General features: G+C 25.3%; 2 protein-coding genes across 2 annotated transcripts in view; both read right to left on the bottom strand.

The window, feature by feature from the left end:
- Window positions 1–424: 424 nt before the first annotated feature.
- On the bottom strand, window positions 425–10,208 carry LOC132936187 (acyl-CoA-binding domain-containing protein 5). The gene is made up of 7 exons (XM_061002880.1): window positions 9,716–10,208; window positions 6,091–6,284; window positions 5,225–5,354; window positions 4,663–4,754; window positions 3,086–3,233; window positions 2,904–3,010; window positions 425–2,819 (listed from the first exon to the last, which is right to left on the bottom strand). The coding sequence occupies exons 1-7, from the start codon at window positions 9,774–9,776 to the stop codon at window positions 2,664–2,666; spliced, it is 888 nt and encodes a 295-aa protein (XP_060858863.1). The 5' UTR covers window positions 9,777–10,208; the 3' UTR covers window positions 425–2,663.
- A 5,207-nt stretch (window positions 10,209–15,415) lies between these two features.
- LOC132933479 (whirlin) overlaps window positions 15,416–23,018 on the bottom strand; it is a 47,904-nt gene continuing 40,301 nt past the window's right edge. Inside the window, exons 16-17 of the mRNA XM_060999750.1 lie at window positions 18,730–18,808; window positions 15,416–18,616 (exon numbers count right to left, since the gene is read on the bottom strand). Coding sequence (XP_060855733.1) covers window positions 18,474–18,616; window positions 18,730–18,808 — 222 coding nt within the window. The 3' untranslated portion in view covers window positions 15,416–18,473. The remainder of the gene's footprint in view (window positions 18,617–18,729; window positions 18,809–23,018) is intronic.

The raw sequence follows: 23,018 nt of genomic DNA, 5'->3' as shown, positions 1-23,018 counted from the left end.
TTACCATTTCTTTCAATCATTTTGAAAAGTATTGGGAAAGTCAAAGTTAAAGATGAAAGCATTCTCACTGCTCCAAAACATGTAGAGTAAAAATATTTTTAAAAAAACATCATTAAAAATATTAATTTCTCAGAATCTAATACATGATCAACGCAACTATTCAACTACAAATTTTTCAAACAATTATTTAAGTGTAATCAATTATAAAAAATAGATATCATGGTTTATATTATCGTGGAAATAATTAAGACTTATCATTACTTTTGGAACGTTTTAGAATGATGTTTTTTTTTTTAATTTTAAATTTTAAATTATTTATTAAGTATATAGAAGAGAAATATTTGAGATATTGATATTTAATACTTCAGTGCAGGCGATAGATTCATTTTAAATGTGAACAGATTAAGTTGTAAATTAAAAAGTGTAATATTTATTAAATACATATCGTCATTATTGATCATAAAAGTTCTAAATTAATAACCAATGTCATAACCTTCTCCATAAACAATAAAAAGAACATTATTTATTACATAACAAAAAATAAAATAATAAAAAATTTTATTTCACACATTAAAATAATGTGAAATTTATTATTTATTTCAAACACATTTTTATAATATTCTATTAATTTAAATTTGAGTAAAACAAACATTTTGCTTTATAGATTTTTGCTTTTGTAAAGTTTTGATGGTGTGTTTTGATTCAGGCATATATGCCATTACCACAATGATACTAATAAATAAATATACTAAATTAAATTTTAATGTTTTACAAATAAAATAAAATTATGTGATGTAGGTACACACAAACATAAGTATCTATCTATAAAAATCTAGATACTTTTACAGAATAGTTCATATATAACAGTAAACTAACATGATAAAATCTCCTAAGATACTGAGTACAAAATAAAAAAAAAAATTTCTTTGCTTAAAACCTAAATCAACTTGTTGAAATTGTTTTTTTTTTTTTTTATATATAATTGGATCAGTCATCATATATTACGCTCTAAACATAAATACATATTACATACTAAAAAAATATTTGAGTATATTAGAACAATAAATTTATATAAAAAACAATAATTCTAGTTATTATGAAGGAGATTTTAAATTAAATTATAAATAGTTTACATAAACCACAACCGCAGTCGGACAATGCACATTAATATTTTCCAATTATTCATCCGTATTTTAATATACAAGTTATGAATCAGTATTTTAAAATCTACATAAAATAAATTGTATAACTACTATACATTATGTAACTGGTGTTCAACATCATATACAAATAATTAGATAATATCAATATACATTTTATTTTAAATTAATGTTGTTATTTTCTAAAAATATAAAATGATCAAGTTGACTGAATATGATGTATATTGTATATATTAAACTCATTTGTATGTGACTAAAATAACGAAAGAGTTCTATATATTTTGTGAATAATAATAATAATAATAATAATAATAATAATAATAAAAAAAATAATAATAAAAAAAATAAAAATAATAATAATATAAATATAAGAAACTTAAAATTCAACGAAAAATAAAAACAATGAAACAACAAATCTATGTAATATTTTAAAGTACATAATTAATAATTGAGCCAATGTAGGCATTAAGTTCCAACAAAAGTATATGTTATGTTAATATATAATCAGATTTATATAAATTGTAATTATATGGAATATTGTCATTGTGAATGAAATGTATGATTAAATAATAAATGCATTAACGCATTTACCTTTGTTTTATAACTAAATGCATAATTAATAAGAAATATTTTATCAAACATAATAATTTATAAGGATTAGGTATACCTTTTTTTTATCTACTTCATAAATTGTATACAACAATATTTTAGGTTAATTATTAGATTTAGTAATTTATTATTTTTCTTTCGATAAAAACATTTAATTTAATGGTTAAATATCAGTTCAAATAAATATTTGTATGGAGGCACTTTTTTCTATTAAAATATTTTTACTTCATACTTTATTCCATTATAATTTAAACTACATATATTTTATCTTTATTATGATAAAGATGATATTGAATAATTTTTGATATTGAATAATGAATATAAATTAAAACTCAAAAAGTTAAAAACATTAGTTTTTCTATAAAAAATATTGAGCAAACAGACTATTTTTTTTAAATAAAAAAAATATATGGATTTATACTTATTAATATTAAAGAAAGTAGTTGAAAATTCAAGAATAGTTATTTGTAAACGATTCATATTGTTTGAATAAAATATGGTTGAACAACAAGAAAAAATACAAGTCATAAGATTATACCAATCCATGTACTAATATTGTTGTGGTTTACTGATACTTAAAATATTTCTAAGATTTTTATAAAAATTAAATAATATCTATAATTATTTAAATGTGATAGTGAGCATTAGTAAAAATATATTTTTTTTATAAGTACTTAAAATATGTAAAGCTTACGTTAGTACATAGGTAAAAAAATATGGTAAAATTCTCAACAATTCTCTGTGTCCTAAAATAATAAGGAAATTTTTTTTATACCCAAGAGAGTATAACTACTTAATGTCAACAATATTTTAAAGGTATCAATAAGCTTCTATCATTTTTAAGCTGAAAATGATACAATAGATCAAACATAAAATTTCAATTCTAATATAATATCACAAAGTTTTTACGTTTAAGGCTTTTTGTCTATTTTGCCTTTTAAACCAATTGAATATTAGCTGAACAATAATGGGCCAACCAAGTAGGACTACAATCTGGAATAAATTAAAGTATAAAGCTTGATAATGTTTTCGTTCTCTTGTTTTTTTAATCTGAAATAAATTTTAAGTTATTGCTAAGCATTGTTTAAATTAATTTAATTACATAATACACAATACAATACATTTTTATATTACCTCATCTAATTTCAGTTCTATTTTAACAACTCTATTTGTTATAATGTCCAGATCATACTTCATAGTGGATACCGTATTTCTTATTTGCAATTTAAATTCATCTAAAACTATAAAAGGCAAAAAACATAAAACAGTAATTATATTATTGCTATAAAGTGATAATTTCATACAATAATACTAACAGTCATTTGCACATTGTAACTGTATCATACTATTTCCATTTTGTTGAGATATCGGAATGCAATTGTCGGATACAAAATCTTCAATGTAGTCACTGGAACTTAAATATTGATTAACCGATTGAACATTAATCAAACGCTCTCCACTTGACTGAAATTAATAATACAATAATGTATCATTAGTTATCATTTATCAGTGAGGACTCAGAAGTTATAGGAACTAAAATAAACAAAATATGCAACACCAACGTGTTAAATATGTAAAAAAAATATAATGAAAACTTTAAATAGAATCAAATATAATTTTACACATTGATTTGACCTAAGCATTCAAAATTAAAACTATTATGAGGTTAAGGGGCCCAGTACCGATTTATCAAAGTTTCCATAATATAGAAATATTCTAAACAATTTTAAAATTATATTTTATATTGTAGTTGCCTTCTTATTTGGTTAATTCTACAAGACAGGATCATTATTCTTGTAGAGTAGACCATTTAATTTTGAGGACGAAATTAACTTAGTACCTTAAGGCGCCCGGTGCCAATGCCATTTTGTCCTCAAAAATACACTCTGCGGGAATAACGATACCACCTGGTAGAATCAACCAAATTTAATAATTTTTTTTTTAATTGCTAGAGAGAAATATTCTACAGCCTGCAACGATCTCTGTTTTTCAATATTTTATACTCAAACTTTATAATATGTCTAAAAAAATACAAGATAAAAGCATTTTTTTACAATCTTTTTAATACAACTATTTGAAATAAAATACAAAATCAGAGATCACTGCGAGCTGTAGGAAGTCTCCTTCTTTCAGATAAAAAAATAGTAATAAAAATCCGACAATTCTACAAAGCTTGAGAGTTATTCCTGTAAAGTAATTTTTTTGATATAATACACCCTATCAACCCCCCTAAACAGGAACAAGTTTAACAATGATTATAAATATAATATTTAAGGTTATTTTTAAGTTTGGATAAGATAAGCACTTACACATTCATGTACTTATGCTTTTGATATTATTGTTGCAGTTTTTTTATATATTCAAGAAACAACTCTTACACATTATTTTAAAATTGCTTAATATTTTGAAAGTATACATAGAATACTTTAGAAAATTTTATATTAAGTGTTATATTGTGTATCATAATATAGTTTTTTACATTTTATACGTTTTTTTGTAAAAATTATATAAGTTTTTTATTTGGCTGTATAAATAAGATTGGATAGCTATATATTGAGTATGCTTGATCTTGGCAGATACATTCACGGAATAACTATCAAATATTTTTTTTATACAATATTAATTGTTTATTTAAATATAAATATTATTTTTCAATTAAATTAAACTAAAACATTAATCCTGTTTTGTATACATCCGCGTTCCCTTTTATAGCTATCACAACCCAAAACCTAATCCGATTGAAAACACTAGACTACTAAAGGTATCTGATGTCCTGACATTTTAGGACTTTGTTGACTTGCGCCAACTGGTTATTCTTGTTTGGGTGGTTACATTGTAAAATTGTATTTGACTAATAAAAGAAAAGTTATGCAATGTTGACCAAATTGTTTACTTCCAATACGTCATGGAAACATTCTTCATCTATTTCTGTGTCTGCTATATCTTGATGCTCATTTATTGAAATTATACTGCAACTATTTTTTTCTGTAAAAAAAAAAAGTAATAGTACATCTTAATAACAATTTTACAGTATAAAATTCTATAAGATCATAAAATTTATTAACTATTATTATTTCTATTATTATTAAATATAAATAAATTGACAATTTTAACAAATATTACATTTTTTGAGGTATTTATAGTAAAAACATTTGATTATAATTAGTGCTTTATGGTATAGGTATAATAGATTTTTTTACAATATTTGAGAAGAAGAACTCAGCTGATTTATGAAAAGTATAATATTATCTAGATTTCTGTTTTTAAATTTAGTCAAGTACGCATATTTAGTTACAATGGAAATTATGAAATTTTAAAAACTTCAAGAACTTTATATTTAAAACAATATTAAAAAAATTGATTTATTTCAATAACATTAACGGTATTAACCTACATATTTTACAATCACCATTTTCTATTTTATTTAATATTGAATGAACATAAAATTAATATACCTGTTAAATTGCCTCGTTCAATTGGACCAACTACCATTTCTAAGTCATCAATGGAAACTGATTCATAAAATGAATCCAAGCTAGACACAAAATCAGCCACAGGATTTGTATAAGCCATAGTTTCTACAATCTAAAAATTTAAATATAACATGGAAAATAAAACATATAATTAACAACACAACATTTCTGAGAAGCCAGATACAAGTACAATATAATGCATAGTAAAACCACAGTTAAAATTCCTGTTTTGAATATAATTTTTAATTATAATAAATATAATTTATAAGTTATATAATGTATTATATACACATATATAATATATATTATATATTAAATACGCAATACAAATATTTTTCAACATAAAATTATAAAAATAATGGATTAAACATTTAGGTTTAATAAGTCTTTGTTAAATTGGATTTAATTAGAAATTTCAAAAAATAAGAAAATTAGTTAATCAATTTAAAAATATATCAATCTCTGCCTATAAGATTTCAATATTAAAAATTTATTTAGTAAAGTTAAGTAAATGTATTTACAAATTTTGAAATATACATTGCAAAAACTTTTTATCTGTTATTATATTATTACTATAGAAACACAATTTGTAAAGTATTCAAATCATTATTAATTAATTATAGTATACATAATATGTGAAACAATTTTAAAAACTACCTTCAAACTATTCAATGATTAATGTTAGTTTTTAATAGTACTTAAGGATTTTAAATATGTTACATAAAAGCTGATATAACACTAGATAATCCAAACTAAAAGTTACTAAAATGGAAAAATAATATTATATAAACTTTATACATAGGCACACATTCACATTAATTATTATTTAATTACTTTTCTATAACTACCTTTTTTAACTCATCAACATATTCTTGCATTGCATTCTCTTTTGACATATCTCCTAAATTATACCAAGCTTGCCATTTTGCTCGATTAACAACATCCCAAAAACTAGGTTTGGGCTGATTGTTAGGTCCTATTGTTGCTTGTTTGAAATATGCATAAAAACGAAGCAGGAGATCCTTGGACGGTTGGTATGCACCTAAAAACATTTAAATGATAATATAATGAAAATATTTAAATAATACTCTATTAACTATAATAAAAATGTAGGTTTATCATATTTAAAATGCATTTAGCAACGATTAAAAAATTAAGAATATATTATCATAGATTCATATTGACTTAAATTGAAAATCAACATTTCATAAATTAAAATTCTAAAAAAAAGTAATTTAAATTATAGTTTTGTAACTAAGTATTTTTTAAGAACTAATTGACCGTTCATTGTCAGAAACTGCCATTTTTAGGGGGGTGGCAAAATATGATGCCTCGGGGCACAAAATGTTCAAATACGGCCCTGTTTATGAATATTATGAATATGTAAATTGTTAAGATTGTTTATTAATATTTTTTTAACACTAAAAGCTGGTTTGAAATTTGAATGTTGTTAATTTAAAAAAATTGTATAATTTAAAAATATTACTAAGGAATTTATTAAATTATATTTTGTTACATTTATGTTAATTATGTATTTTGAATTGAGCAATAGAGTAATAAGTTATGCAATTTTTGGTATGGTGAATTAAATTATTTAAATTATTACTTATACATAATTTAGATAGGGTATAAAAAAGATGGGGAAGGGGGGGGGGGGTGCAGTCCAAAAAATGATTACTGTTTTTCTGTTCTTTTCTTGAGTATATACATTCATTTTACTGCTTAATAAACACAATTTTTTAATAATATATAAGATAGGTATCAATAAGTTTTGATCCCGGTTTTGATGACAATGTCCAGGAATCTTTAAAAAATATATATATTATGACATTAGCCATGGCGGTGGGGGGTCCAGACCCGGAGTTCATCCCCCTGGGTGTGCCACAGTTGTAGTATAAGTTATTAAAGTCATATTAAATAGATTAGGTATTTAATATAGTGGCCATGGAAGGTGATTTTACTGTTCATATGTAGTGTTATGATGATGACCTTAAGTGGAAGAAACAATTTTTTTTTTATGTGTGAACATTTATTGGCATGCAATAAATATCTTAATATTTATTTATAAAAAATATTTTACTCCATATTTATTTATTGGTTTTCTTTAGTTATAAATTCTTACAATAACCCGGGCAATAACCATACATTTCGATGTTTTACATCTGCAAGGATTACTTTTTTTTTAAATATATATTTCTACAAAATAAGTCAGCAACAATTACATTATTTGCATATATACCTATATGGCTATATTCTGTATATACCTATTGATCAAAGGTGAAAATTCAAATAAAATGGTTTTAAATAAAACCAAAATTACAATAAGTTCATAAGATCAATAATTAATTGACAGTAGAATTAAATATTATTGAATAAATTATTGGTAACAGTCACACAAAAATAAAAAAAATATTATTTTAAATTATAAACAGAAATGCTTTAAATATTTAAAACAAAGATAGCAACCGTAGTCTTTGATATTAAAGTTGAGTTTTCATTGTTTTTGTTTATACAACATAAAATATATACTCATATTTTGAATGATGATTACTACTGATATATTTAACAACAAACTAATATATTTTTTAAATTAGATCTATTTGGTAGGTACTTTTGGGGGATTAAAAAATAAAAACTTTCAGAACTTTAACTAATCTGAAAAAAAACAACAAACAATTTAGGGAAAAATATGGGAATTTTTATAACAAACCAGTTTTTGAAAAAGTCGAATTTGTTTTTTCATTATAATTAAAAAAAAAACCGCCAAGACTTGAAATATTTACTAAATATTTATATTAGCATTTAATTGACAAGATATTTTTAAAAATATTTTGGCTTTGCTTGTTTTATTGAAAGATATTTAAAATTATTGGCTTTTTATTCGATAATAAAATTGAAAATATAATACAAGGTGCATCATGAGTTGTTCTTATGCCAATTCAAAAATGTTAAAAATACATAGGTAGAAACAATTTTATGTCATTGATGTTCAAATGTTGATAAAATGTTTGCAAATTATTTTGTAGTTAACGTGCTACGTGTATAATATGTTTACTTATATATCTTAAGCTAATACATAATCTTATACTGATATTATACTGTACAATTTTTATTAAATTGAGTTATTATGTTGTGTTCCATCTGCAATGACGACATACAGTAACAAAGAAATATAATATTGTCTAAAATGTAAAATATTTTTTTTATGTGCTGATTTTTAAGAAGTGAATTTCAGAAATATGTGTTCTATGGAGTATAGGCATAAACATTAAACATGGAAAATGGCAAAGTAATTCAAAATACCTCTATGACAGGTGATGAAAAAAATAAAAAAGGGAACTTTTAATGAAAAACAATTGTGGCAAAAAAAAAAACAATTTTTATAGACAAGCAATTTTAAATCTTAGATAAATAATAGGTAAGCTGTTTATTGTTTAGTAACTCAATGCAAATTTCTAACAAGCAAATTTCTAATATAAATTGTTATAAATCTTAATTTTTAAATGTTGAAAAAAAATATTAATATTATTGTAAATCAAAGCTACCTACTATTACATTCAGTTAATGATTCTAAATAAATTTAAATAAAATCTCAGTTAAAATATTAATTATTAAAAATATGCAATACCTATACATAAACTGATATACTTTGAACATAAAAATGTATATAAAACCATGCCATTTAGAACAGTAATAAAAACATGTGGGTAATTTTATAAATTAGTCATGCACAAAATGTTGCAACCTAACTAGGAACCGCGGGGTACTTTATTACAGTTTTAAATTTTCAATATCAGCTATTACTTTTATCAATGTAATAAACTAATATATTAATGCTATATTTCATAAAAAACGATTGGTTTAATGGTTTTCTAACATCATTTAATGGATTAATCATGAGCCACTAAGTCTTGTTTATTAGCTCACAATTGATTCATTAAATTTTAAGTGATTGTTTGTGCAACCCAGCATAAATATAACAAACAATAAAATATAGGTTTTTATATTGAACTAAGTGTAGAGCGTAAAATAAATTGTTTAAAAGTAAAAAAAAAAATAATGACCTATACCTAGGTACCCGTTGCATAGTAAATTTAATAAAGTTTTTGTCTTCATCTAGTATCTATATAAAATGTCTAATTAATGTATTGATTGGCTCAGTTATTTTAATTATTTTAATTTTAAAACAAATAGGTAAGTACAACTAATGCAAGTATACAATGGTCTGTGTGCTACCTATAAAGAAATCGGGTTGGTGTGTGTTCAGTTTTGGGTGTTAAGTTTTGAATATTTTTAAATTAGGTACCTACTTAATAAATAACTAAAAAAAAAGTGGTCTGCAGGCCCCCCAAAAATATTCTTAGCAACACATAACATACTATATAAACATAAGCATAAAGCGTGGTTCACATTCTTGAAAAATGTATACATTTACAAATACAAAATCTATCCGTCAAGTTGTATAACACTCACCATTTTTTGGTAAACTCCTAATGACGTTTATAGCAGCCGTAAACTTTTCTTGCGTGGACATCGCTGCTACTCATGTGGACAAATACAAAGAAATACCCGTAGAGCAATGGGGTTTTATTGTAAAGGAATTACTTAAGAACGAATATGAAAAACGAACACTGACAAAATATCAATCGTCCAATACGAACGCCGAACAGTCTATTTTCTTTTCATTTTATGATAATTATTATTACAATTCGACGACTCTAAATTTATGATAATCACTTTCGAATAAACGCACAGACCATTGGATTTAGAGAAAATGACGTTGGAACAGTGTACCGGCCGATCAAGGGCACCATTCGTGTTAGTTGCATTAATTGAATTATACATTTCATTATAAAATTGTTGAAATAATAAAACATTTCTTTACGTCAAAAGGTATTACGGAAATAGGCGATAACAATAAACCATGATAGTATTAATAGTAATAATAATAATACCTGATGTTAATGCGCATTACTGACCGATTACAACTCTGAAAATGTGATAATAATTATTGCTCTATCATATTACGATAATGATAATAATTTTGAACATGAATTATTAATTATAGGAATTTTATTATCGTCGTCGTCATCGTTTTCCGGGCCCACAATCGCTGCATATTATTTTTCTTGATTTCAAAATTTGTCCATAGACAAAATATCAAACTTAAGGTGTCCGAGGGGCACGGAGATCGCGATGCGAATAGGCGACGTATCCGTTTTCGCCTTATTGCCCGACCGTTATCACTGTTATTTTTTCGGACTTGTTATTTTCACAATTTCACGGTATGTCCTCTGATTGGTCGAATTATTAATACGAACAATTTTGATAAATTATTGAACGCCGCATCAATTTGAATTATTAAGCATAATTATTTTTCGTTCTCGAACAAAAATAAATAAGTTATTAATACGAATTAATAATTGGTATAACAAATAATGATTACCTATGTATATCAATTATTAGGAGCCATCAATTTATTAATTTAAATTTTAAATTATAATATAATTTATCTACATTGCTACATACTACCTATAGAGTGCAGCAACACACATCCAACAAATGAATTTATTTAAATAAAAACCGTTCTTGTATGTAAATGTACATACATTTATAATAAGTAGGTACTATATTTTTCCAAATTGAAAATTAGCATCATATTTTAGAATTTAAAACTGACTGTGAGTTTTTCTCGAATTGAATTAGAATAGGTACCTACTCTCTAAGGGGTCAAATTGCAATTTCACAAAATGAAACTCCAGAAAAATTTAAGAATTTTTGTGTATATTTAATTTAAAATAGCCTTGATGATGATTTTGAATTCGCTGATTATATACTGAACAATTATATATCATTCTGATGCTGCGTTTCCACCGATTATATGGGCAACTGAACCTTCAACAGAGGCAATAACGACCAACAATGGGCCAGAATCTTTCCATAGTCACTAGGTATAATGCGCAGTTTTATACATCTCATCCATCTATTCACCAAGTCATATATCTTTAAATAGTTTATTAGATATTCAAAGTGAATCTTATTTAAAAATATATTATAGTATATAAAACAACAAAATATTAACAAGCCTTGTATAAAGAGCAAGAAGAAAATATTATGTTTATAATTAAAATGGGTTCGTGAAAAAAATATAAAAGTAATGAAAAATCATTAAACAGTTATTTACTTACATTGGGACCACGTTTTGTGCTAAAAAGTTATAAGAACTTGATTTTTGTTATTTTATAATTATTTTTTTTTTTGACGCGTAATAATTGCCATGTATTATAATTATTTGTTTTTGACTATGTATACGTATTACGTTATTATTAATGTTGGGAAAATTATTAAGTTTTATAAACTTAATTTATGTTATATAATTTGTATTTTGTTTCATGTATATACTATATACTAGGTTTTGATAATGTAAGTAAATCATTAAAGGTATTATAGGACAATTTTTAATTTATTTAAATCTAACAATTTATAACACCTATTTAGCTGATAAAAAAAAAAAAAACACCTATTTGTTCTGCGCAATATTTGTTGGTTTTCTCAAATATAAAAGGTAAAAAGTGCGCAATCGTGTTCTGCTTTTTCAGGTAAATACGTAAACAATACGCAATTGTGTCACCCCCGAAATGGCTATGTGAAATATCACAAATTAAAAATGCTCACATCTCCCTTGAACTTAGGCGTAACTATAGGCAGGGACTAATATTATACCTACAATCATCGTCCTTTGATCTCCATAAGTACCTACAACGGTTCTGTGCTTGTGACTGATGGTTCTTAATTCTTATTCTGGTCAATGTCGTTATTATTATTATAATAAATTAGTCGAATTATTTTTTCTCATGTTTTCAGGCTTAACTAAACTGAATTAAAATCAGAAATGTTGGTTGGATAAACAATTATTAATCATTTAATTATATTATCATTTAACAATCACCAAGGTCAAAACGTCTAAAGAGTACCTATTGTTCATAAATCTGTTTTTCCAAATTTATATGAAGTGTTACATTTATCATTTTCGGTTCCAACAAGTCTAGCATCTAGTGAAAGAACATTTTCAGCAATGCGTTGAATATATACTTATATAAGAGAAACTATATTACCAAATCGATTCTCTATTGAGACATTAAAAAAAATTGTCAACACAGCACTCAGTGAGCAGAGGCTTAAATTGTAATGACTAGTGTATTATTATTACGTTACCCTAATCAATTATTTAACTTTCACTAATATTATAAAAAAATTAAAAACTTGAATTTGTAGGTACCTACCTAAATAAAATAACATATTATTTTAATAATTTAATGTTTACCTCTTCATTCCACTTTTTTATGATTCGTATTATACACACAGTATAATAATAAAATAATAATTGATTTGCATGTACATTACATTTTTTCAATTAATGTAAAGCCGTGTTTGGGGGGCGTGGGGGGGCAGTGGCCCTCGCTTAATTTATCTATTATAAAAATGTTAGAGCTGAAGCCCCCCTAAATTTAAGGTCAAGTTACGCATACGCCTATGCCCTTGAAAATTAAAATATCGAATATTCTATTTATAATTCTACAAAATTGTACTTATTAACTAATCGTTTTTGGTGAAAATAATGCAATATAGTTTTAGCTTTTCTGTTCTGTTGAATTAATTTTGTACATCTTATTATACTTACGAATAAAATATTTCTCATAGGATATAATTACTTTACGTTAAAAGCACCAATAATCACTCAATTACGATATATTTTTTTTTATAATAAAACAAATGTTTAGTATTTGTCGAGTACTGTACGCTTGTGTTAGGCAGACTGAAAGGTATGGTATGAGTGTATGGGAGTGAACAATTTTATTTGTAAAATTTTGCTTACCTAACCATTTTCTATTAAAATCGCGTGTTTTGCCCCCTTGGCTGATATGATTTGTCTTCCCTATACCTGAAAATGCGTTTACGGATATACGTTAGTCAATCAGAAAAAGATATATTATATTTCATTTTCTTTCACTTTTTAAATCACTTAAGATAAAATACGTTGATATTTTTTTAAATTTAGATAGTTATTATTGCAGGAAGTGGTATGAGAATATTTAGTGGAAACTTATGAAAGTTATATTAAGTAGGTATTTAAAAATATAATATGTCTTAAAAAATTATATTATAAAACTATATTTTAAAGACATACAAAAAAAAAATTTAACAATGGCCCCATTAAATCATATTTAGTGCCAATAGTCAGAAATCGATTGGGTTATAACAAGTCTACAACCAGTAAAATCGATGAAACGTTACCTGTTGCAGAACATTTGTGTTATATTTTTAATTATATATAATAATACTATGTTTAGAATAGTTTAGATTGATAATAAAAAAATTAAGATATGATGCTGAAAACGTTATTGGTTATGGTATACCTACATACCTATTACGTTTTAACGTTTTCAATTAACCATTATTATGGTTACACCTTATATATACACCTTGAACTAGCAATGGAGTTAAATTATTTTACTTGCATTATAGTTGCCAATTTTATGCTCTATATGGCATATCCTAATAAATGTTGTTAGGTTAGCTTATACATAGGTACCATAAACATCAATGATATGATTATGTTGGTGTATATAATACATTATATTATACAGTATGTCCCGTTTTAAATGTACCACTAAATATCTCAGCCCGATAATCTTAAATTGAAATACGGTTTGCTGCAATAGCTAAGGGGTACTAAAGTACACATTTAAGGACAAATTTCAAATTTTTAACTCTTGTAGTATGCGCATGCACAATACAAATTTTTTTTTTTTAATTGCAACACCTATTTTTGTTACCGGATATGGATAGATTATTTTATTCTAAGTAATTTTGATCCATTGACCATGATTCTAAACCTAAAATTGAATGAGCTACAGCTTTTGGAAATTTTAAAATAATTAAATTTTTTTGATTTTACCTAAAACATTACACGCTTGAATTTCATACAAAAGTAAATCATTTTTGAACTAAAATGAAATGCATTTAAATAATTTAATACAAAATTACCTAAAAAAATATGTATAACTAATTTAAATTTAATTAATTTAAAAATAAATTTACCAACTAAATTGACAATGACGTTGTAATTGTGCGATAAAAGTTATTGAATTATTTCCAGTTTTATTATTAGTACTTTGATAATTATTGTAGATATTGTTTTTATTCTTAGTACTTCGATAATTATTGTAGATATTGTTTGATTATCAAAAATGAACTAATGCACTTATGTTCACTAATGTTCACTCAGTATTGTACGTTCATCGATGACACTTATAACTTTTAACATAATACTTTGAAAGATTTTTCTTCTTTAAAATGTTAAACAATAGTGAAAAAGTTGATATGATATTAATTTATGGTGAGTGTCAACTTTTTCACTATTGTTTAACATTTTAAAGAAGAAAAAAAGAAAAATCTTTCAAAGTATTATGTTAAAAGTTATAAGTGTCATCGATGAACGTACAATACTGAGTGAACGTGCATTAGTTCATTTTTGATAATCAAACAATATCTACAATAATTATCGAAGTACTAAGAATAAAAACAATATCTTCAATAATTATCGAAGGGCTGAGATATTTAGTGGTACATTTAAAACGGGACACACTGTATATTGAGTAGGTACGTAGGTATGTATTGAGTAGGTATGTATTCTTATTGAATAGGAAATATCTGTAAGTATTGTATTCAAATTATTCAGTTATATATTATACTATATTACTATACGTACCCATATTATTATATTATCACTCACACTTCTGTCAGTTACGATTTTATTATTGTGTTATGATAATTACTGTTTTTCAAATTATATGCTATAACTTTTTATCCTGCGAGCATACTATTAAATTCTTTTTTCTAGGTACTCAAAAAAGTCTATATGAAATTGTATCCGTGCGTACTATAAAAAATAGGCCATACACTCATAATTATCCAAACAGTTTTCTCCCGTCTATCGCTCTACTATAAATAGGCTAGCTAGAGGTGTCCTCTGTTTCCAGGTTTCATTCAGGTATCGCATAAGTAGGTATATAATAATTAGTAGGTATAGGTTACTCTTAATATTCAGTCAATCCGTTCAAAGAATCAATCGAATTGTCTAAACATAAATTAATAAATAACAAACACGGATGATAATACATATAATATTATAATAATATATAATTTTAAAAAAATACTACATTTTTCAGTAATTATTAATATATTTTTTAGTAACAATTTAATTACGACTACAAATAGTAAACATGCAACATAATAATGTATAGTGCGTGTTATACAACGTACCAAAAATACAGGCTCAAATATTACTTGTCATCGTAAATTAAAATACACATTTTGTGTCAATATATAAATATATAATATACCTATCATATACATACACACACGTATGTATATATATATATACATGTGCGTATGTGTGTGTGTGTATAATATATACATATATTTAAGTATTTAACAGGTGGTCCTAGATGTACCAGCTACACAGTCCGTCACTTGAAAATACCAAGAACATTGTGGGACACTCAGTATAATACTGTATAAATAAATATATATATATATTTATATACACGTGTATAATATAATATGTCCAACAAACAACAAATATGTATTAATTAATTTGTACAAATAAAAACAATAGTTATGTATCTAAAATAAAATATCGAGTCGAGTTCTATATATATATATAATATATATATTTTAATAATATAATATTGCGGTCGTTAACGTTTTACGGCATACCATAATGAATAATACTATAATATATATAGCTAGGTGGTCTAAGTATGGCTAGTATTTATTATCATCAATTTTTTTTTATCGATTAGCTAGAATAATGTAACGGGCGAAGCCTATTATAATATGTAGCTAATATTATACCTACTGCTGCAGTATGTAGGTGTGTAGTATAATAATTATACGCCTGTAATACATCAGCCAAGTTCCCAGAGCTCTTAATCATCCCTATTTAGTTTGAGAATGAAATACCAACACTCGCAGTTAAGTCTTGAATTTAATTGAACTGTGACGAACGGTAACTACGGTGCCGTGTTTTGGGATAGGACGAAGTTTCTTGGTGTGACCAAGTTTTGTGAGAGGAAAAATTGTCGAAAGGTGTTTTTTTAGTAATACTTTCTTATGTTCTTCAAAATTATTAGAAATCAGCAGAATTCCTAAAAAAAAAATATTTTCAAATTCTATAATATTTGTTATACACATAGTGCGCGTTATACTAATAATTTTTATAAATATACATATTGTTTCATTGTCAACTTACTATTCTCAAGTTAAAAATGTGACTCTATGAATATAAATACATTTGTAACAGTGTGATTGTTATTACTCGATTGTTTTGCCGTATAGATATAGATAAATTAATAATAAAGAGTGGCACCATAAAATCTTCCCCCAGGTGGCACAATAACACAGCACCAAATTATTAAAATTACGGATAGTTCACTAATATGCGATACGCGTAAGTACCGAATAAAACCTGAAATCGATAATGAAAAACAACAGCGTATGATCATGACTATGTATATCGTCTATTCATTCTAGTTTAATTTAAAAAAAATAAATTGAGAAAGAGAGAGAGAGAGAGAGAGATAGAAATATTAAATACGCGATCGAACGCAATAAATATCTACATGACACATACATATTATAATATATAGTGTCACTATGTAACTATTTAATAATCATAATAATAATAATAATAATACTATACGTAATTAAATTTTAAAAGTGATGAAAATAATCAGAATGGAATTCGAACGTATATAAAGGCGTACCTTTTAATAATGTAAAATATTATATATATATAATATATTAATATATATAGGTGACGGTTATGTTCGCAGAGGAAAATCACTTGCCAAAGTTATATTATTATAGCATATACCGTCATTGTCATTATATTGTATAAAGGAAGTATAAAATATATAAACATAGGTACCCGTGGTCAGTAGTCGAAGTGGACAAATGGCTTAGAATAACAGGGGAATCGGGGATGTGCACATACATATTATAAAATATATACCTAAGAGTTATGACTTTATTATAAGAGATATAATATGACATTTGTATTATAGGTATATTATAATCGAATATGAGGGATGATGTTTTCTCTCAAAGAGCATTATGCTGTTCGGGGGAGGATTTAAGTGTCTGCACTCATTATTTCGAAAACTTTTATCCTTCCACAGTTTGATGTCATTGCAAAACAAGGTTTTTGAAAAAAATATCTTTTATAGGTTTTTTAGGATATCAAAGACAGGGCCTCAGTTGTTATTATTATTATTATTACTGCTATCTATACCGACCACTACTTTACATATAACATATAATATGTTATAATATGTATGTTGTATATTATACTATATAGTTCTCTCGTATAACAGATAAATTAATTATATAGGCCAATCCGTTTTTACACCCAATCGGAAACCGAGGGTACTTCAAACTGTGAACTAAAATATAATATTAAAAAGTACTATTATATTTTAGAATTGTATACAAAGTGTCAAAGTCTAACAGTTGTAGTGTGGCCTTTACATTTTATTAGGCCATATTATATATTATTATGTATGAATTATGTTAGTACATAATATTATGTAGGTATTGGTACCTACCTACTATTTAATATAATATAATATTATGTCGTATGGTATCTATACATAACACCTATGTATATATTATTATTATTTAATAGGCCGGTTATTCGAAAATTAATTGTACTTCACTATCAATTGCCTATATTTCATGATATATTATTAGATAACATATAATAATAATAATAATAATAATAATAATATGACGTAATATAATTATATCTTATTACTGAATATCAATTTGAACAAGAGTACAATAAAATAAAATTAGATATTCGTAATGAAATTGATTTAGAGAATGAATTATTAAAGAATAATAATGAGAATTATTGAAAATAATAATATTATTCGATAAAAATACTTAAATATGAAATGTTATTTTTTAAATTGAATCAATAACATGTCATCTTGTAATTTATATAGTAGATAAATATAATTAATAATCAAATAAATAAATGTATTTAAACAAACATTTTGCGTGTTTCCAACTAGTTTATTAATGGTCGTCACGTTATTGGGGTTCATCGCTGTACTTAATAAACAGGAATTTATAATATCATCATTCGCGTTTTTTCAACCGGTTAACTTTCCAAAAATATCAGTGCGGTAGGTTTCGGTTCCAAATTCGATTTCTTTGCTTCAACTACAAGGAACTCGATTTCGGATTTATCAGTTTGTGCAAAAGATTCTGCGATTAGCCTGGCTACTTCTTGATGAGGCATTCCTGAAAAAATTACCATTAATAGTGATTTGTATTGTTTATTTATATTTTATACACACATCACACATGTTGCTTAATAATATTTTGGAATATACCAAAATATTATATATACCTACCTTCAACTTTTTGGCCGTCGACTTCTAAGATCAACTGTCCAACTTCAAGACCTCCTGCTTCGTATGCAGCGCCATTTTCCTAAAATTATAAGTTAAATGGAATAAATTAATATTATTTACAACAATTTAATTTACAGAAATGTTAATCATTTCAGACTATGACGTACGAGTGCATATATCTACTAAACGTAGTATAAAATACATTAATAAATCAACAGTAGTATGCTTAAAAATATCATATTATACTTATAGTATCAGTTAAGATTGGTGACGAAATAATTTAATGTTTTTAAATATTTGAAAATTTAAAACATTTTCCCGGTTAAATTTGATGTATGCCATACATATTTTGGCAACTACATTTTAGGTATAGAATAATATTTTAAAACTAACCTATATCTACTTAAATATTCAATAAATTATCATATGAAATATATATTTATAAATTATAATGAATAATATATATTTACAACAAAATTTGAAAGTTTCAATATTATATCGTGTTTCACAACTAACCATTGCAATAATATTATATAATTATACAAATTATAAAATACAGCAGATAAGAAGATACTTGTAATAAATATTTGAGAATCGATTGAAAATATTGTTAACGATAAATTTCACATTTTCACTAGTCCATTGACTGAGTGCCTAAGTTAGTGTCTTTTAAGAGCATAAAGTGTGTAGTACGAAATGTAATGTGCACAGTTCGTTTTTCCATTATGTGTTATTAAAAATAACACTAAATTTTGCAATGAATATTCCATTGCAACTTGAAAATGCAGACATATTAATTATTCTGGAGCAAAGTATTATCATTAGGGAACGGATTTTATTGTAAATACATATTTTTATTGAAATGAGATATTTTTAATCTGATAAAAAATGTGTACGATTAAGATCATTCTAATTAAAATAAACCCACATTTATTTAACATATTTTTACATATTTGGTAAATAAGTACACAATTTGTACATATTTTGGTAATTTTTGATTTTTTCATTAATTTTTGATGACTAAATATTATCTGCTTCGTCTAAATTAACAAGATTAGTAATTTTGGCATTTTTAGCATTTACCTAGGTACTTATTTCCGGCACGCCACATGCCACTATATACATTAGAACTATTTCAGTTAATGTCGATCTTCGTAATGCCGGACGATAAAAATAGAAAAAAAAGGAAGTGGTAGTTAAAAATCTAATTAATTAATTAAAAATATAATTTCAAATCTAAATACTGAAACTTCCACCGTTATCGATAAAGCAAATAATTTGATAGAAAATAATAATTTAAAAAATAATTTAACATACATTTCTGCTAATTTTGGTTTTTTGATTCATACTATAAAACAACTTGAAACTCGCAATTTGAAATGTATAAATGTGATAGAAAAAAATCAAGGAGTGAAAAATTTAAATAATAATTAGAGATATACTCCAATGACTAAATCCAACAGAATTATTGGATGTCGAACTTACACCACTTGATATAGTTAATATGAAGTTAATATGATAGCCATTACGTCAGTCGATGTGGAACGTTCATTCAGTCAATACAAAAACATTTTACGTCCAAATTGCAATGGTTGCTACTTTAACCCGTGCAATATAAGATTATTAATGTTTTTTTTTTTTTAATGTATGCATATATTTTATATATTTATATAATTAGTTATAAATTTATATATATTTATATTTCACGTATAATTTAAAGATTTGAACCATGATCCACTGTATTATGCTTATAAGTTATTATAATGATTAATGAAAATAATTATGACTATAAGTCTATCCAATTGTATTAATCTAGTTTGGCACTATTTATGTTCTGTTTCATATATGGATTTATTTTAATATTGCTTAATAACATTTTTGCGAAGTATTTGGGGAGGGGGAAACCTCCAACAACTTTGTATATAGGTACCAAATATTAAGTGTGCCGTACGAAATTTTTGATGTTTTTAGAATGAATTGACAAGCTGCAATTATTTAAAATACATTTTATTATAAATTCCTGTTGCATCAGTGCATGTAGTTATTGTTGTTTTTTTTGTTACAAATAATTGAATCTTCCTAGTGATTAGGTATAACTGTATAAGGTAGGTAGATATCTACCTACTTATTCATATTAGGTCTTACAATTGGTATTGACCATGATTAGATTATTTTTTGGTTGCATTACCAAGCGTTAACATTTCTATGATATAATCAATGAAACAGTTTAATTTCTGGGTGAAATTTTATTATTAAAGCCTCGGAAACAATGACTCAACAGTAATAAAGCTCGTAAATACCGTGAGATTCGTAATAGCCGTGTCATCAGTTTGACGGCCGACTGAAAAGCCTAACCTAACCGCACTGCAAATGACTTGAGAAAATTTGGCACTTAAATAATAAAAATATTTATATTTATATAATGTGATTAATAAACGTATAAAAAGAGATGGATACTGATAAAATCTGGGATAATAAAATATACGATTCGTGACATCCATGAATAATTTTATAACAGCTGTCATTGAGCCAAATTAACCATAACCCCTAGAAAACTATAAGTAGTAATAATAGTAGGTATAATACATTTTATTATAAGTACGAAGTACCTTCCTAATAGAATCTTATATAATAAATAATAATAAACTGATAAATTGTGGCTTGGCGCGGCGCGTTGGCTGCTATCAGTCACGCAATGCGACTGAGAGTAAGTAGCGTCCGCTTCTATTAGTTCCCGGATGGGTGACCACCCGGGTTCGTAGTAGTAGACCTTGCCACACATACACGTGACTTAACTACCATAACAACCGTAACACCTTATCATACCAACCTTACCAACCACAGTTCATAACCCCTACAGCAAATAATAGTCATTGTCGCCGGGCTTAAGTTTAAAAAAAAAAAACTAATATAGTAATAAACAAGAGAATACCATGACCCATTGATTTGTTTTTTGTTTTTCCCTCGGCTTATGAAAACTACTGGGAACTTCAATGTTGACCTCTTAAAAGCACAAATTAGTTTCACTAACTCCCCAGAAAAGATACTGAAATTAAAAATTAAAGCATTATTTTGACTAATATTAACGTGTACAAACAAAAAAAAAACACACTTCATTATAAAATTGCTCCATTCAGAATCTAACCTAAACTTTTTAACTGGTCAATACCCATCTTTGTTAATAATATTTTATATACTTTTATACAAAATAAATACTATCCAACTTGATCATAGAATCATTATTTATTATTCACATTTATAGGTACATAACATTTTAGATTAGGAGCGAAGCGATTTTACAATGATGTGTTTTTGTCTGTGTATACACGATAAATAGTCGATAAAATCCTTCGATGTTCAACTTCAGTATCTTTTCTTGAAATTCCCAGTAGTTTTCAAAAGCGAGGTAAAAACAAATAAGGAAAAATTCAACAAAATCGATTTCGACCGTATACACATGAAATTTTCACTGAATGTTTATTTAAGCGTTTTCTATAAACCATAACATTTTCAAAATAATTTGACTCGTGTTAAGCAATTTATAAGCATATTACATTTTTAATCTTTATTAGTTTTTTAAAATTAATGTCGATAAAAATGTTCTCTTGAACAAAAAACTTGAAAATATATTACAAGGTTCTTATTATAAGTCATAAATGGTTTTTAGTGTAAATTAAAAAAAAATGTTGAGCGTAATCCACAATAATTTAAAGTCACAATAACAAGTTATAAGTTACATAACGAGTTATTTTTTCTTCAAAAGTAGGTAAATTTTAACTTAACAAGTTAAATTGTTTACCATGTTATGAAGTAACTTATGAGCTAATTAATTTTATTGTCACGTTAAGTTAATTTTTTTCATAAAAACACAGATTTAAAATAAATTCCGTTGTAATATAATTTTATAAACAAAATCTGAAGTAGGTATCAAATATTATTTATAAAAATTATAAATGTAATATGTTATAAATTTAATAATGGATATAATATTGCATATTCGTAGAATATAATAAATATATTATAAACAGAAAAGTCATAGGCAAAGTTCACAAACGGATCCTTAGAACATGACAAAACCATTCCAAACAACAACAAACTGAGGAACATAAAAAAAATAGTATTAAAATAGTCATGTCCGGGCAACTCAGGAGAGAACAAATAATAATTAACAGAGCCCATTTTTCCATTCCACTCCTATTTGATTACTATAAGGACCCAGTCCATCGAGTTACGTACCTGCCTGTGCAAAACTCTCCTTGCAATCAAACACAGTATAATTATCAACTACC

The sequence above is a fragment of the Metopolophium dirhodum genome, chromosome 1 (genome assembly GCF_019925205.1).
Source record: "Metopolophium dirhodum isolate CAU chromosome 1, ASM1992520v1, whole genome shotgun sequence".
Classification (NCBI taxonomy): domain Eukaryota; kingdom Metazoa; phylum Arthropoda; class Insecta; order Hemiptera; family Aphididae; genus Metopolophium; species Metopolophium dirhodum.
Note: the sequence above shows the minus strand (reverse complement) of the source record. Positions and strands in the feature narration are given on the sequence as shown.

Bases quoted from the DNA above. Each gene is read 5' to 3' on its own strand.
- LOC132936187 (XM_061002880.1), bottom strand. From the start codon at position 9,776: ATGTCCACGCAAGAAAAGTTTACGGCTGCTATAAACGTCATTAGGAGT. The intron at 5,355-6,090 runs GTAGTTATAGAA...TTAAATTTTTAG, and splicing joins ATGTTGATGAGTTAAAAAAG to ATTGTAGAAACTATGGCTTA. The intron at 3,234-4,662 runs GTAAACAATTTG...TATTAATTTCAG, and splicing joins GTTTCCATGACGTATTGGAA to TCAAGTGGAGAGCGTTTGAT.